Below are 18201 nucleotides of genomic sequence, written 5' to 3'. Positions count from 1 at the left end.
TGAAATGGCTTAAATGTCCCGAAACAACCTTTTCACTTCCGATGTGATACCAATGTTGCAACCTTGCGTATCGGCAGATACCGATATTGATCCGATACGATATCAGTGCAAATCATATATTCTTTCATTACTTATTTTGTAGTGTGGAATGTTAAAAAAGGCTTGATCAAGTGATATTACTCAAACAGAGAACAATACTCAGCAACAGTAGGTTACTTTGTTGAAGTGTGAACCACAGTCACCTATGGATAAAAGTGCTGGAGTGGAAAATTTTATTGGAGAGCTTATATCGGTGATTTTAGATGCAGTCCGATAAAATCCGATATTCGTTTTCTGGCTGATATCGGACCAATATCCGATATCAATATCGGATCTTAACACCTCTACTTAAAACAGTTACTGTATTTTGATATGACTAAGAAATAAATCAGTGTTGCAAATTTTCATTCAACTTGATGCATCACAATTTCACTCCCTCCATTTTAATTCCGACTTCAATACTGTTCCTGAGTGGAAACAATTTTTAAGTTATAGACGGTTGTCAAATTTCGTCAAATAGACGGTGGCTAGATTGGATCTTCTTCTATATGCATAGTGTTTTAAGCCATTTCATCATAATCCTTGTCCCCAAAAACCTAAATTTTGCCAGAAAGATCATGTTTCTACATCAAACAGAACCAAAGTTATGGTAAAATTGAAAACCCTCATGTACAAATATTCATGCTTTCTTCCAGAAGTGAACATCTTAGCCTAATATTGCTACATACCTGTATCTGCCAGGCTAATATCTAATACAGGAGGACAACAGGTTTAGCAGAGCCTTTTCTAGCTTTGTGTAAGGAAGATGATGTTTGGGGGATCCCAGTTGGCAGACCAACATTGAGAGATTCTGAATCCATGAAATAACTAACCAACCGCTGAATGACTATTACCTGTCCACCATTCCCCAAACGCCTGTAGGGGCTCTGATTTTCTGTGTCAAAATTTTTCCAAATCCGATTTAGGATATACCCAAATCCGTGTTGGTTCTTTTCCTTTTAATTGTCTTTCCCCGTTTAGATTATGTCGCAAGAGCTTAACATGTCCGTTAGCGTTACTTTCAACCCACAGCTCGTTTAACATAAAAAACACAACGAAAATGTGTGATGCGGCCGCAAAACATTATTTGTGAAACCTTTAATTATCACAAAAATCACCCTCATGTTTTTCACAAAATCTTATTGATCGGATCTTTTTTAATAGCACTTCATACATTCACTAAACACAAACATTCACTCAGGGGATAGGGAAGTGCCTCTCCATTGGGGAATGGAGAGGCACCATAACAGGGTGGTGGGTAAATTCACACATCTGGGCCTGTCGGGCGGGGGCCCGGCCCGTCTGTTGATGGCTGGGTTACCGTGTGGGGATCGGGGTGTGTGGTCGGGCGTGGCGGGGCGGTGGGTCTCTGGGGGGTGTGGAGGAGTGTTGCTGGGGGCTCCCTTTGCGGGGTCTCTCCGGGCGGTGCCGGCCTGGTGGGGCGTGGGGGTGCCCCTTCCCTGCGGGTTGGGCTTGGCGCTTGTCTCATTTCCTGGTTGCCTTGGGGGCGTGCCTCGCGGCGTGTGGGTGCCGCCCCGGTGTGGGGGATGGGCGCGCTGGGGGGTGCCGGCATCTGCGCCGGGGTTGGGGCGGGGTTGCTTGGCGCTCCGGGGTGGTGCTCTTTGCTGGGGGGCGGCTCTAGCTGTTCCGGGGGTTGAGGTCGGTATCGGCCACTTGGTAGGTCTGTCCTGCTATCTGCGGGCTGGCGGGTGGGTGGGTTCTGCGCCTTTGGCTGGGGGCTGCTGCTCCGCATCGGTTGTGTGCCGTTGGGGTCCCTCTCTCCTGTGGTGGCGGCCGCCGGTCGCTCTTGCGCCGGGGGGGGCATTGCCACGTGGCCTGCGACAGGGTTCCCTGTCCTACGGTGGAGCCCTTTGGGTCCGGCGGGTATGGCCGGCTGTCTGGGCCGGTCCTGGCAGGGGTCTGCCGGGGCGGGTGGTACGGGCCGCGCCCTGCCATACCTCCGGGTGCGGCCCCGGGTGGCCCCGGCTTGGGCGGCGCCCTGTGAGCCGGGCTCTGCGGTGTGGCTGGGCCCTTTGGTGGGGGGGGGGGCGTCTGGGGCGCATTGCGCGGGCGGCATCAAGGAAAGGCGATCTGGCGCGCTCTGGGGTGCCTGGTCGGTGCGCCTGGGGGCCGGCGGGGCGGCTTGCAGCATCCCCTTGGTGCCCTCGGCGACTATGGGCGTGGTTGTCGTCCCTGGGGGCGCTGCTCTCGGTGCTGCTTCTGTTCCGGGTCCTTCTGCCCTGGGGTCCAGACCCTGCTGGCTCTGGGCCCGTCTGCTGGGCGGGGGCCTTGGCTCCTCTGCTGGGATCTCGGGCGGGGGGCTCTCTGGGCCCTTCCCTCGGGGGGTTGGGTGCTTGGGTGAAGGTGGGTGGGGGGGGCTGGATGCTGGTGGGGGGCCTTGGGGTTGGGGGTTGGGGTCGGTGGGGGGATGTGCTGGGTGCTCGGCTGCTTGGGGCTTCCTCGGATGTGTGTGTGGGGGGCGGTGGCTGCGGGGGGGTTGCCTGGGGCTCCCTGGCCTCCGCTCTTTCTGCTGGCCTGGCTGCATCTGCGGGCCCAGGGCAGTTCCCTTTTTTTTTTTTTTTTTTTTGCACATATACTGGTATACGATGCACTGGCACGCCTTGGGATGTGGGATAAAACTCATACTGGGCTTAACCTTAGACACGTTAATCCCAAATACCTGCTTTAGGTACTACCATTCACTCATTCCCCCTGTTCACAGCCACCACCATTATAGCTAAGCTTCACACTTGTCACCATACTGGCTGGATTACACAACATAATAAGCACAATATATTCTTCACCCTCACTGCAAAACAGTCTATTCTTCCCCACCTTTTCTATTTCCTGCCTTGAGTCTCTCCTCCCTGCTCCCTTTCCCCTCCCCCCTCCCCCCCCCCCTCCACTTAGGTGTAACACTGCTCTCCCTTTTTATATCCTCCCTATAATAAAAGATTTCTTACCCTTCCTTAGGGAGGGCTGGTGATGGTCACAATTAAGCAATAAAATAAATCAATGTATTTTATTGCAATAACAAAATATGCATTGCTGTCTCATAATGATTGCACTTCCTGTGGTGTTGACTTTTGACAGCATGTGCAGACAAGTAAAAAAAAAAAAAGAAAAAAAGATATGGTTGCTATTTAAAAAAAATGGCATAACTGTAAACTTTAAGTGAAACATAAAAAGTAAGAGTTAAAAGTAAGCAATCATATAAGAGATTATAAGTGAGCTAGAGCACATACTGTCTACATCAGGGGTCCCCAATCCTGGTCCTCAAGAGCCCCATTCCAGCATGTTTTAGATGTTTCCCTCTTCCAACACACCTGATTCAAATGATGAACTCATCATCAAGCTCTGCAGAAGCCTGATAATGATCCTGGTCATTTCAATCAGGTGTGTTGGAAGAGGGAAACATCTAATACATGCTGGATAGTGGCCCTTGAGAACCAGGATCGGGTACCCCTGGTCTACATATACACTCTTGAAGCTCAGTTGCATCCCCACTATTAGGCCTGCGTGCTATAAAATCCTCTTAAAAGCAGATTTTTTCATGTAAGTCTACTGACACAACACTTTCCAGGTTTTGGGTTGAGTCCTAAAGGCCTTGAATCTAGATTGAGTCAGCAACTTACTTTGATCGGAGTAGTTTTTTGACTTGAGCTCTAGCTGTTTGCTCTGCAGCTCCAGAAAATCCACCTGGACCTGCAGGTCCTTCTTCTCGGCCTCCAACGCATCTTCAAACTCAATGAATTTCTGGTACAAGACACAACAGCAGGAACAATGTCTGAGTTTAGAATATGAAGGCGGGAAAGGTTACACATATTGTACAGTATATCGATACATTCAAAATAGGGAATGTGGGGCTTTCATTGAATAAAGCAACAATGTCAGTCTTAAATCAAGCTGTTCCTTCTCCTACAGTCTTATAAGGAATGACTGTGACCAGATTAGAACAAGTGTCACCCTTTGATCAACATTTTTTGGCCTCATTTGAACATTTTATTTTCAAAGAATCGTGTAAACAAAACACGGTTCCAGCCGAAGCCCACAATCACGTTTTTTGCCACTAACATTGCTTGTTTTCATACAAAGCTACTCACAATAATGCCCTTTTTCTTTTGCAGTAAGTCCATTAAGCCCTGTAATGCTGTAATCCATGCAGTAGCCATAAACCACACAAAATGCCATTGAAATTAATGTGAAAGCTTTCTGCAAGTAAAGCTAATATTGGCACTTAAAAAGCCAGTTGGCTCTAATGGTGACTTTGTTTGTACAATAATAAGAAAAAAAAAACACATTTGGGTTGTTTGAAAGTTACTGTGAAATAACATAAGAAAGTGAGTAAAAAATTATAGAAAAAGACTAGGTGACTGACTTTTGATGTTGTAGGAACCCTGGTCGATGGTCAAAAGGCGGTAAAAACACGGTCGCACGTTTGGAATTTTATTACACTTTTATGACTCAAAAACAGACGATGGAAAAATGGACCAAGGAACATTTCTTCAAATCCCAGCCATTCTCCCTGCAGACTCTTTGCTGACACCCATCCTCCCCAAAGAACAGACATCCCACAGAGATAACAGGGATGTAACCTGACACCCTACACCAGAGACATCCTCTTCAACATGAAGATTAAAAAGGAAGAAATAAAAATAAAACCTATACACCATCTGATGCTTTAAAGGCAGAACTGTGATTTAAACGAATTTCAGACATGGGACCTCGATTTTAACCATTTGTCTACAGGAAAGAGACTCATCGTGTGCCTCCATCTGATATGTTTAAGCACTAATGCAATCACATTTCAAGGGAAATGTTTATAACTTCATATTCCATGATCATTGACCAAAAGTGTATTTGTCCTCCTTTGTTATGCTTAAAGCTAGAAATCATTCAAATCAGTCATTTAAGGGATAATCAATTGAAAGTCATTTTTCAAGGGTTCATGCAGTTGGCACACACCCATGCTCCATTTTAGACCTAACATGGTAACACCCTATCTAGTTTTATGACTCTTTGTTTAAGAAGCACATGTGGGGATAGCCCCACCATTTTGTCTTCTTTACAGGAAAGTTAAGCCTCCCGCTTCTTTCTGCCAGCCAATCAGGTTTCACTCATTCCCACACTGCAGATGTGTTGTGACCAATCAGATAACCTCTTGACATGTTTATAAAAGGCCTCGCTTCCCCCATCACACTCTCTTGCTCCACGCTCGTGCTCCTCTCTTACTTCTCTCTTGTCCTCCTCTTTGCATCTGACTTAACCGTTAGATGTTATTCAGTTTAGTAATGCTGAATTTTTGAGATATTGATTGAACTTCTCTCCAGTCAGGAAGTGGCTACCAGCCACTTCCATAATGACTAACTTTAAGTTTTTATCTCCATTTTTGAAATTAACCAAGCAGTTTTTAATTTTTGGAACAAATCAATTTTTATAGCCTCCCATGAGTAAGCTTTAACGAACTCTAGCATCTTTGATTTGAGAACATGTTAGTTAAACTACCCATCGACGTCCAGAAGTGGTGCCGTGTAGGAGAACCAGAACCCCAGCCAGGCCGACAGTATCCCGCGGGCCCGTACAGTGAATGAGCGGAAAACGTCTTCGGAAAAACGCAGGAAAAGCTTTTTCCCCACACACTGCTGGTTACGCAGAAGGAGCTGTCATCATCACGCCTGTTCGAAGGAGGGTAAAACTGCACGCACACACAATTCTGGCAAAAAGGTGGTTTATAACTTAACAAATTCTCTCAATCGAAAATTCTAGATTCATAGTCCATATTTTTCATTTTGGTAAAGTTTTATTAATTTCATTACTTTAACTTTCTGTTTTCCTTCTTCCTCTTCCTCAGAGCGTTAGGAAATCCCTATAAATCCCAAATTCACGCAAACATCTAAAACACTCAAAATGTGTAGATACCATACAGCTGTGTTAAAATGTACATTTTGTGTGATACCAATGAGTCAAAATAACTGTGAATAATTGTGAAACTGCCTAATTTATCATCGTGGTAATAGCCTGTAAAATAAACATGTACATATTGTAAACGCTGTGTTGTTATTGACATTTAAACCTTTATTAAACCTCTATTCTGACGTCAAGAACCCACTACAAAAACAGGGAACTGTAACAATTAATTAAAATAAAGTGATCTAGGACACTTAAAACTCAATTCTAGATGGCACCTCTGGCAACGAACATATTAAAAATGAATAATTAATATTTTTGAATATTAATCATCCTTTGTTCCCCTACATAATAATTGGCACCCCAGATGGGACGTTGAATAAGTTTAATAAATAAAATAATGTTATCAATTTTCGGACATTTATTTTGAAAATACGCTTCGAGCTGACGAGTTCACAGCTGAATCTAAAAATAGATCCGAGCAGCATAACAAGTACTTCCGATCAAGAAAATCCTATAAAACACAAGCTGATGATGATAAAAAGGCATTTCCTTAAACATGTTACTGGTGCAGTTTCGAAAAAAAAAAATTTTTTAGCTTAAACGTAGTCTAAACGGACTGAAACACGGAGAAAAAAGAATATTCTTGTAACTTAAGGTTTAAACCCTTTATAGCTGCTGTGAGTGTTGACATTGCGGTGTACGCTTCAGCTGAGCTCCTAGAATAAGCCTGTGTAAGAACAGCATCATAAAAAGCAATACATGAAGATTTCAGCCCTGTGTAAGAACACTGTGATTTTAAATGAGGATTCAAAAAAAAAAAAATCCTTTTAAAACCCAGTCACTCCAACCAAGTTGTACTTCTCCATAATTTAGCCTCCAAAAGCTAAACAGAATTAATTGTAAAACTTGTGTTTAAACTCTAAACAAAGTTTTAACTGAGTAGCCTTGCCTTGCCAAAGGAGGCGCTCTCACTGAGTGGTAAAGATCAAACGAAGAAGAGAACTTCCTGTTTCCTTTGTTTACTTCTGGTCACCAAGTTTCTTTGCAGCAATTTGGTGTGACCATTGATAAGTATTTTTAAAGAACATTTGACCACTTAGAAACGCCGGTAATGCTCTGAAAGTATTTAATATACTTGTGGTAAACTGACGCTCTTGTGTTGAAACTATTAAACTTGTTTACGCAAAGATATTCATGACTAAGTGCATGCTAACATTAGCCACCAAAGCTACAGCTAACCCTGCTAACAAGCTTCAATGTGCATGCTGACTTTTAAACGAATTGACGTTGTTGTAACTCAGTGAAGTACAAGTGAACAATATTCGATTAATTTTTGGAATCGATAATTAAAACATTATTGATTAATTTTCAGCCTGAAGGCTTTTAAATCATTTTTCTGGGAAGAAATCCCTAAGCCCTGACACAGAGATCACTCTCTCATTACTCCTCGCTTATAAAAGTCATTGAAATAAATAGATTAATTAAATTTAATCATTTAAACATTTTTCAGAATTTTACATTGGTAATTTTAAATTGTTAAGTCAATTTTATCAGTTAAAACACGTGTGTTATAAATATTAAAATAATATTTAACACCAACTGAAGCAAAAGACAAAACTTACAATAGAATCAAATAAAAACTTTATTCTTAGTCGAATAAATTCGATCATTTTTATTTGAAATCTTTTAAGGTCAAAATTCTAACTGAGCCAGATAAAATCAACAAGAATGTATTTCAGCTAGAACAGTTACTGGTCTATATTTTAAAGATTAACTTTGTTAATTAAAATAAATTAAGACCTTAATAATTTTTCTTTGTGCTTTGACACAAATAGAAACTTAAATAACTGCTTTGAAATTAATCTCCCTCTAAGTGGAATAGATTTTAACCTTATCTGAAGTATAAGAACATAATCTTAACTTTGTATGGGAATTTTTCAATAGCTTTTAATAAGATCAGTTACATAAAGACAGATTAACCATCTGAACTTTTCTTTGAAACTAATGAGTGAACTAACCCTGTACGTCACATTGTGAACTGCATGTGTTTGTCAAAACGCAACTACAGAACTTTAAAGATAAACTTAATTAGGTTCACAGAAAATAACCTGATTGTAATCTTTAATTGTGTAAATCAAAAATCTTTCTAGATAAGCTGATAAATAAAGCTTCTAAAATTAAAATTGTTCTATTGAAACACCGAACAACATTGTTGAACAGACTGTATCTACTTTAGTCACTCAAACTATTTGCAAATACAAGTCTTAACCACTTTGGATACAACTAAAAGACAAGATTGTGTTCACCTCTTAAACTCTCCAAGTTTAACTAAACTAAACACCTCTATCACAGAGATTGTTATCGCAGATAAATAAATTCTCAGAAACAGTCAGCTGTAACCTGAATAATTTATTAATCACTGACCTTTTGCGACCCGTTTGCGTTTAACTCCAAGGTTTAACCCACACAGGCACACACACTCATTATATTGTGCCAAGCTTACACACATCAACACTAATCAAAATGGATTTCCTTTCTCCTAGCAGTCCAAACCTGGACACCAACCTCCTTTCACAGCTGGAAGCTGCCCTCAGGGGGGCACTCCAAACTTCTAGCTCATCCCCAGAGCCGATAAGTAGTACACCAACGTCTACCGAACTCAGCTCCCTTTTAAATCTCATGTTTCCCTCTGATTTCAACAGGTCTAACGCAGACCTGACTCCTGCTTTTGGTAAGTTGGCACTCTTAATGACGTCACAGCTGAAACTGGCCCAGGAGCAGAACCAGATGCTTCAAAACGAGCTTCAGAACAAGTCTGACAGGCTTCAAAGCAACCCACAGACCAGCGATGATGAGTCTTTATCCTCAGAACAGGATAAAAGTGAAAATCTGCTCCATGAGAACCAGATTTTGAAAGGTGAAAATGATGCACTCAGACACGAGGTAAGATACATCAAGGAAGATTTCACCAATGTAAATAATCTCTTAAAAGAGCAAACACTGAAACATGAGGCAAATGTTCAGACACTTTCAATCACCAATCGTGAATTGACAGCTCTTAAAGATGAGAACAGCATGCTAACACATATCAGAGAAAATTATTTATTACGAATTGACTCTCTTGAACGACAGATACGGAATGCGGAAACCGAATGCAGACATGCTAGACTGCTTCAGCATCAAGCTGAGATGGAATCAGCAACAGCACGGCAGGAACTGCATCTTTTCTCTTCACAGCAGGAAGGTGAACCGAAAGAGCCGAAACCACCTGACCCTGTAAAGCTGTGGGATGACACGTCTCATCCAAAACCCAAAGATCTGGATCGAATAGCACGGAACCTCTCAAGGTTCGAGCCAAATCTCGACGATCCAGGTGAAATTCATGCTTATCTCAATGACTTGAAATTTTTCTTGGAACGTTTTCCAAACGCTTCTTCACGTGACAAAATCTACGTGATAAAAGCCTCTTCAAGCAAGCAAGTCAGTCTGTTCATCGACAGACAGCCACTTGATATTCGTGATGATTTCGAAGCCTTATGCAAAATTCTGATCGAAGAATATTGTAATAAAAATGAATTCGAAACCGGCTACTTTGCTGCACATTCAATCACCCAAGCAGCCAATGAAAGACCAGGGCAATACTACAACAGATTGCTAAAGGTTTATTTCGGGCCGAAAAATGAGCCCATGATGGAAGAAGAACAGTTTTTCAAAGAACTTTTCTTTAAAAACCTGCACAGTTCCACCAGCAGACATTTACATGCAGCAGTGGATCCAAAGAAATTATCCAGCCGTGAGCTGCGTTCCTTTGCTTCCCGTGCTTTCATGCTTAATGACCAATCTCACAGGGAATTGGTCCATCAGGAAGTGTACGCATTTGACACCAGGCCACCCGACGATGACCTGATAAATGATAACGAAACAAGTTCACCTTTTGTTCTTTCAGAAAAGGATCCGCAGCTCGTGCCTCACGGAGGTCACAAACTACAGGGCACCCGAGAGCATGCAAAACCACAGATCCATGAACACCGCAAACGTTCACGTCTGAAATGCGCGGAACATGGTAGGAATACCACAATAATGATCCAAAATCTGTCTAATCCCAACAGACACGCCTACCAGAATGACAGGGACAGTTGCAGTGACACACGTGATGATATGCAACACAGAGCCCAAATAGATCCGGCACCGCTGCTGGATCCCACTCCAATCACACCTACAGGTGATGAAAATCCACCCTTCAAACGCATTTTAGGTGAGCTTAGCTTGGGAAATAACAACAGACTTTATGTCAACACTTACCTCAACAACGCCGTTAATTATGAAGCATTAGTCGATTCTGGAGCCACCGTCTCCATCATGCCACGTGAACTTTTCTATCTTCTCTGCAACATGTCAAACCCAGCAGATGTTAAAGTTGAAAACTGTCAGCTAGAGATCATGTCATATGATCAGACACCTGTCACTGTGAGAAAAAGAATGTTGGTGAACGTCAACTTTGGACAAACAGCCGTTGTTCATCCTGTGTGCATTTCACCTGATCATTCCAGCTCATTTGTTATAGGAAGGGACCTACTGGAACGCTTTGACGCCTTTGTAGATCTCCAGAGACTTGAGCTTTACTCACAACGGGAAACACCCAAACCACTTGAGCTTCAGCCTGATGTCAGCAGAGGCAACTATCCGGTGTTTAAAATAGCCCGACCAGAGCCCGACCAACAGTCGGAACATAGCCTGATAAAATACAGCCAGACTGACAGCAGCCCAACACACGCAAAGCCTCACTGTGAAATACCACCGCTCAGACCCCAGCCACCACCCATTTCGTCTGTCCATGCGTACAGCGACATTGAGCATTTGTCTTACAGCTCTCATCACAAGCAAACACCCACACAGCCTTCTCTTACTGTTTGTGACTCGAAATTCCTCCAAGAGGACGATCCAGCAATTCAATTTATGATTGATTTCCTTTCAGGCTTCATAGACCGTGAGCCATCAGCTCATGAATTCAACTCGTACCCAGATCTTCAAGATCTCTTCGAAGCAAAAGATCACCTGCGTGTTGTTGATGACGTTCTACTTCATACTCATGACAGAACCACTACCTTCACGCTTGTGCTTCCTTACTCGTACAGGGGGGAATTTATGGCGAACGCACACAACACAAGCGATCAACATAGAGACACAAAATCCACAAAACGAGAACTTCAAAAGATCGCTTACTGGCCAAAAATGGGCCTCGACACGGCAGAATTTGTGAAAACATGCAAAGTTTGCTCTAAAAACAAACGTTAAATTGTCAACTCAGAACTTTGGTATTCAGCTAAAATTTTAAATGGATAAAGTAACCAAGTTTATCCCATTAAGTCAACAAACTTTGAAACCTAAAATGTTTCTTTGCTGTGCATGTTCTACTAACTCATCCGTAGTGTAACAGGCCAACACCAACACTAGGAGCAGTTTAAAACAGAGCATCACCAGCGTTGACGCCCACATTCAAACAAAGGGGGGTGAAAAAGTGAAACAGCTTTTAAACTCTTGTACAAATACATGTCTAACCCCTGTGCTTTGTTTAAGCAGTGCTCGCATCAATGAACAGCTAGCGGTGCCATAGCTAAACCCAACATGTCCTCACAACCCCCAATAAACAATGGGAGGTACCAAAACATAAGGTAACACAAAAATCTGTCTGAAAAGAAATTACGTAACACTTCAAAACGTTTGTGTCATATTAAATAGCAACATGACCTTCACTCAACGATACTATAAGGGTTAAACCATAGTATCTGTTCCCACTGTTAAAAAGCTACAAAAGCATCAACAAAATTATACTCCAGCAGTAAAATCTGATTATGAAAGAAATAATTCAGAACATATCCCAGCATTAACATTGGCACTATAGATACTGGTATTACATAATATATGCGTCTGAACGCAGTCACCACTATAAGTCTTCCCATGAAGCACGAATTTACAATACACCCATATGCTTTTGTTATTCATTTAAAGTGATCAAATCTCACTTATTGACGAACATCACAAGTTCTCTCCTCGAGTTCTTGTCAATTTAGTTCAATCTTGTAATTTGTCCCAAACGATAGGATCGTTTTGTTCTCAAAATTATCAACCAGTTAGAAACTCATGTCAGACCTTTAGAGTCCTAACAATTCAGACTATCATCAATTGAGACATCGTATCCAACGTAGTAAAACATGATTAATGTGTTAACACACTATTATCATGTATTTTTCTTTCTTTTGTGGAATCCCACGTTATCTCGTAACCACGCTAGGAACGTCAGAAAATTCTACAATCTTAACACGCAGTCAGTTAATAACACATAAAGCCACCCAGAGCCAGATTGTTGTGCTGTGTTGTTTTTACCTGTCATCACCAGAGTCCACTAAGTTTCCCGGACAACGCCGAAATGACGCTGGATTTCGCCGTTACCCGGAAAAGGGGGGAATGTAGGAACCCTGGTCGATGGTCAAAAGGCGGTAAAAACACGGTCGCACGTTTGGAATTTTATTACACTTTTATGACTCAAAAACAGACGATGGAAAAATGGACCAAGGAACATTTCTTCAAATCCCAGCCATTCTCCCTGCAGACTCTTTGCTGACACCCATCCTCCCCAAAGAACAGACATCCCACAGAGATAACAGGGATGTAACCTGACACCCTACACCAGAGACATCCTCTTCAACATGAAGATTAAAAAGGAAGAAATAAAAATAAAACCTATACACCATCTGATGCTTTAAAGGCAGAACTGTGATTTAAACGAATTTCAGACATGGGACCTCGATTTTAACCATTTGTCTACAGGAAAGAGACTCATCGTGTGCCTCCATCTGATATGTTTAAGCACTAATGCAATCACATTTCAAGGGAAATGTTTATAACTTCATATTCCATGATCATTGACCAAAAGTGTATTTGTCCTCCTTTGTTATGCTTAAAGCTAGAAATCATTCAAATCAGTCATTTAAGGGATAATCAATTGAAAGTCATTTTTCAAGGGTTCATGCAGTTGGCACACACCCATGCTCCATTTTAGACCTAACATGGTAACACCCTATCTAGTTTTATGACTCTTTGTTTAAGAAGCACATGTGGGGATAGCCCCACCATTTTGTCTTCTTTACAGGAAAGTTAAGCCTCCCGCTTCTTTCTGCCAGCCAATCAGGTTTCACTCATTCCCACACTGCAGATGTGTTGTGACCAATCAGATAACCTCTTGACATGTTTATAAAAGGCCTCGCTTCCCCCATCACACTCTCTTGCTCCACGCTCGTGCTCCTCTCTTACTTCTCTCTTGTCCTCCTCTTTGCATCTGACTTAACCGTTAGATGTTATTCAGTTTAGTAATGCTGAATTTTTGAGATATTGATTGAACTTCTCTCCAGTCAGGAAGTGGCTACCAGCCACTTCCATAATGACTAACTTTAAGTTTTTATCTCCATTTTTGAAATTAACCAAGCAGTTTTTAATTTTTGGAACAAATCAATTTTTATAGCCTCCCATGAGTAAGCTTTAACGAACTCTAGCATCTTTGATTTGAGAACATGTTAGTTAAACTACCCATCGACGTCCAGAAGTGGTGCCGTGTAGGAGAACCAGAACCCCAGCCAGGCCGACAGTATCCCGCGGGCCCGTACAGTGAATGAGCGGAAAACGTCTTCGGAAAAACGCAGGAAAAGCTTTTTCCCCACACACTGCTGGTTACGCAGAAGGAGCTGTCATCATCACGCCTGTTCGAAGGAGGGTAAAACTGCACGCACACACAATTCTGGCAAAAAGGTGGTTTATAACTTAACAAATTCTCTCAATCGAAAATTCTAGATTCATAGTCCATATTTTTCATTTTGGTAAAGTTTTATTAATTTCATTACTTTAACTTTCTGTTTTCCTTCTTCCTCTTCCTCAGAGCGTTAGGAAATCCCTATAAATCCCAAATTCACGCAAACATCTAAAACACTCAAAATGTGTAGATACCATACAGCTGTGTTAAAATGTACATTTTGTGTGATACCAATGAGTCAAAATAACTGTGAATAATTGTGAAACTGCCTAATTTATCATCGTGGTAATAGCCTGTAAAATAAACATGTACATATTGTAAACGCTGTGTTGTTATTGACATTTAAACCTTTATTAAACCTCTATTCTGACGTCAAGAACCCACTACAAAAACAGGGAACTGTAACAATTAATTAAAATAAAGTGATCTAGGACACTTAAAACTCAATTCTAGATGGCACCTCTGGCAACGAACATATTAAAAATGAATAATTAATATTTTTGAATATTAATCATCCTTTGTTCCCCTACAATGTTTTTGTTTTTTGATGTTTAATTCTCTTTGTGTTATGTCATGGCCCTTTCTACACAAAAAACAAAGAAAACAACACTTTCTGACATTAATTATGTTGTTTTTAGATTATTTTCAGATTAGCTAAAGTTGCATCCAGGACACAGTTGAAGAAGGCTTTTTAAAGGAGCATAGGGCAGGATCAAGAAATAAGACTCAATAGTGACACGACGGCCGTTACCCCCAATTTCCACCGGATGCGTATCTGCTGCGTAGCAGCAACACAGCTGGTTTTCCATTTCCATTAAAGTCGATGTACCAATTTCCACCGCATGGGTATCTACTCCAGCTTAGCTACGTAACTATTCCGTCATGGCGGAGCCCTACATACAGATATGCAGACCTTCTTCTTCTTGCCAGACCCCAGAGCTGTGATGCATAAATTCAGCAAAGATAAACCCATGCGGGACAGGAAGTAGTGCACAGACACAGATTAAAATATCCGGTTTATTTTCAAAATAACATACTCTATGTTCAAGGCGGATCGAGTGGATTTCATTCTACTTCTCTCCAAGGACACAGTGAACTGTTTGTTTGGCTTTGTGGTTGACTACAACTCACCACATCACACGATTACGCATAAATTAGCATGATTTTCTGAGCCCTTGCCACAACAGATACACATCACAGAGGTGGTGGGGATTGACGGACTACACATTACGCTGCAGTTAAGCAGTGGAGATGTTACGGAGTAGTTACGCATCCAGTGGAAATCTGGTATAAGGGTAACTCCAGCAGCCATCGGGGGGGGGGAATGAATGCATGTCTGCAGGACTGTGCGGGAAAATCGAACCACAAATTGCAGTACATAGTTCAAGGAAATAGGGAGATATGAGTGTGGGCTCATTCTTTTTGGTTTTGAACACTTCATCACCCATTAGCATCAAGAGACTTAAAATAAAGTCACTGACTGTGTGAATCAAGAGTACACAAACAAGATGAAATAAAGACGATAAAAATCAGAGGAGTGTGTCTTTGTGCGTTTCCATGAATGAAAGTAGAGCATAAACTATCACGGAATTGCCAAATCCTTTTGAAACAATGGTTATTGAAGTTTTCAAATAGCGTTGATCAACTCTGAGAGCCACTGACCAACTCCAGTGGAAAAACACAGGGTGAAGTGCATTTGACTGCAAAAACTAGGATAAAAAACTATGTGTGGATGTGTGAATGCTAGTTAAATAACATTATTCATGGACACTTGCCATTGTGTTGTTTACTTTTCACTTGAAACTAAAAACCCTGTAATCCGAGTCCCTTTGTTGTTTTTTGCCCTGAGTTTCTTCCAAGAGGCGTGTTGTATGTTTCCCTCCCTCTCTCTCTCTCTCTGTCTCTCTCTCTCTGTCTCTCTCTCTGTCTCTCTCTCTCTGTCTCTCACTCTCTCTCTCTGTCTCTCTCTCTCTCTGTCTCTCTCTCTCTCTCTCTCTCTCCCTCCCTCTCTGCCTTTATTTCATGAACCTCTGTTTAATCAGCCTCTGTGAGTGCGTACTCGTCCTGCAGCTTCAAACCTCCGTCTGATTCTTTCTGTTTGGAATTGTGGTTTCTCCTCTGCATAAATCAGGTTACAGTGCCAGACCTCTCCATAGGTTATTGATTTCCAACGGCTCTCAGCCCAAGCGAGCACATCATCCCATCCCCCTTCAGAGCCACAGACAGTCACATAAAACTGCCTTATTTCCTATTTGACTGTTTCACTTCAAATATCTACAGAAAACGTAGAAATATTAATCAGATACATTTTGTTATTGTAAATCAGGATGAGTAAATTAGGATGAAATAATAGTAACCAATAACTGACAATCACTTTCAACTAACAGGTATCACAGCCACAAAGGGCTGCACCAATTAACTGAAGCAATGTTACAGAATGCCTCGTCCACGCCTGTGTACTCACTTATCCTGTCGAGCAGCGGTGTCAAACTCACTTCAACCCAGTTTGATCTCAGATGTGCCAAAAGTGCAATTAGATCAACATTGTGTATTCACTGTGTAAACAACGTACAGTATGTAATTCACTTGGAACATCTTTAAGCATAAACCAATAACATTCGTGTCTGGTATTTAATTTTAAGAATTGTTGAATTTGTATAATTTCGTTACAAATTGTAATTTGTTCAAATTTCTATGTGACCATTTGTGTGAAATTGAAGGGTTTTGAGGAAAAACTTGATACAGGGAGATTTTTATTGAAAATCACTGAAATCCTTGAATAATTAGCATTTAAAGATTGCAAGCTTCCGCATATATTAGGTAGATTCATTGAATTTTGGAATTTAGAGGGACAGAAATATATGGTGATTATAACTTTCAGTCATGTTTTCTCTGTAACTTTGAATAAAATCCTCTTGCAGGCCGAATAGAAAGCCGTGTGGGGCCGGATTTGGCCCGCAGGCCTTGAGTTTGACACTACTACTGTAGATATAACAGTATACTGTGTGTGTACCGATGATTCCTGTTACCAATAACATGAATGAACACAATGATAATTAAAATAAACTAATTTAACTTAGCCTTTTTAACCTGACATTACATGTCATACAAATTAATCTTTACTTATTTTAACCAAACACATCTTAATGTATCCTACTTAAAAGAAACAATTTAAGTTTGTAATATCCTAACTAAATATTAACAATATAATCTCACTTAAATACACTCAAATTAACCATACCAGTAGTTTACCTTAACTAGATTAACTTATGCTACCCAATTACTTGTTATTATTAGGATAAAGATAACAAACACAAAGTTGTCCTAATCAAACCTAACTTCCCCTGACACTTCACTGACTTTATTGCAATTTGAAGCTTGACTAAACTAAACTTCCCTAACTTATCCACCTGTACGCAGATGATACCATTCTGTATACTTCCAGTTCATCAGTGAGCAGCTGCCTTGACTTCGCTACAGCATTTTCAACAGGATTCATCATACTTTTACAGACCTTCACCTTCTATTACAAAAAGTCAAATCCAGGATTGGTTTTTTAAACCGGAATAAATCATTCCTCACCCACTCTGCTAAATATCTACTGGTCAAAATGACAATTCTGGAGTATGATGGCATCATTTACAGAACAGCCTCCAAATCTTTCCTCCATAAGCTGGACGCCATCAATCACACCGCCATCCGTTTTGTCACCTGTGCTTCCTCCCGCACCCACTACTGCAATCTGTACTTTCTAGTCAACTGGCCTTCTCGTCACTCCCACAGATTGACTCACTGGTATCAGTTTATTTACAAAACCATCACTTGCAAAAACCCTGCTCAGCATCCATAACAGTGGCCACAATCTACGATCCATTAATCACATTAACCTGCTCGTCCCAAAATCCTGCACCTCCATCGGCTGTTCATAATTTCAATTTGCTGCCCCTAATGATTGAAACCAGTTACAACAGAAACTGAAACTCCTTCCTCCTGACATCTGGTTCTCCACTGACCCTACCTGGTAAATTAATGGTAAAATAAAAAAATATATAAAAAAAAAAACTTAACCATTACCACCCAATTTCATGTACAATACTTATTTCAACCTATCTTGTGTTTACCCTAATGCTTCTTACTCAAATTAATTCAACTTAAAATAAACTTAATTATATCCAACCTTTACCATGCTGAATGTCCCAAACATGTGCCAGTAAGGAACCCAAATAACCTGAAAAAACTGTTTGATTGAGAAGAACATGGGTAAGAGTTTCACACAACAATCACTGGGGGGTCAATGTGGAGTGAAACTGGTGTCATGGAGGCTGTCAGTGATACTCTGAGGCCTTTGTGGAGGATTGAAGTTGCTTCTTGATGCGTGTTGGCTCTCACGGCTGCAGTGACACGGCTAA

General features: G+C 41.2%; 1 protein-coding gene across 10 annotated transcripts in view; it reads right to left on the bottom strand.

Moving 5' to 3' along the window:
• The window catches only part of mapk8ip3 (mitogen-activated protein kinase 8 interacting protein 3), a 70148-nt gene that overhangs the window by 48719 nt on the left and 3228 nt on the right, over positions 1–18201 (bottom strand). For all 10 annotated transcript variants that reach the window (XM_028454390.1, XM_028454386.1, XM_028454394.1 and 7 more), the window contains exon 2: positions 3714–3834. In XM_028454390.1, coding sequence (XP_028310191.1) covers positions 3714–3834 — 121 coding nt within the window. The remainder of the gene's footprint in view (positions 1–3713; positions 3835–18201) is intronic.

Source organism: Gouania willdenowi, chromosome 8 (assembly GCF_900634775.1).
Source record: "Gouania willdenowi chromosome 8, fGouWil2.1, whole genome shotgun sequence".
NCBI lineage: Eukaryota > Metazoa > Chordata > Actinopteri > Blenniiformes > Gobiesocidae > Gouania > Gouania willdenowi.
The sequence above is the reverse complement of the archived record's forward strand: the minus strand, read 5'-3'. Positions and strand labels throughout refer to the sequence as shown.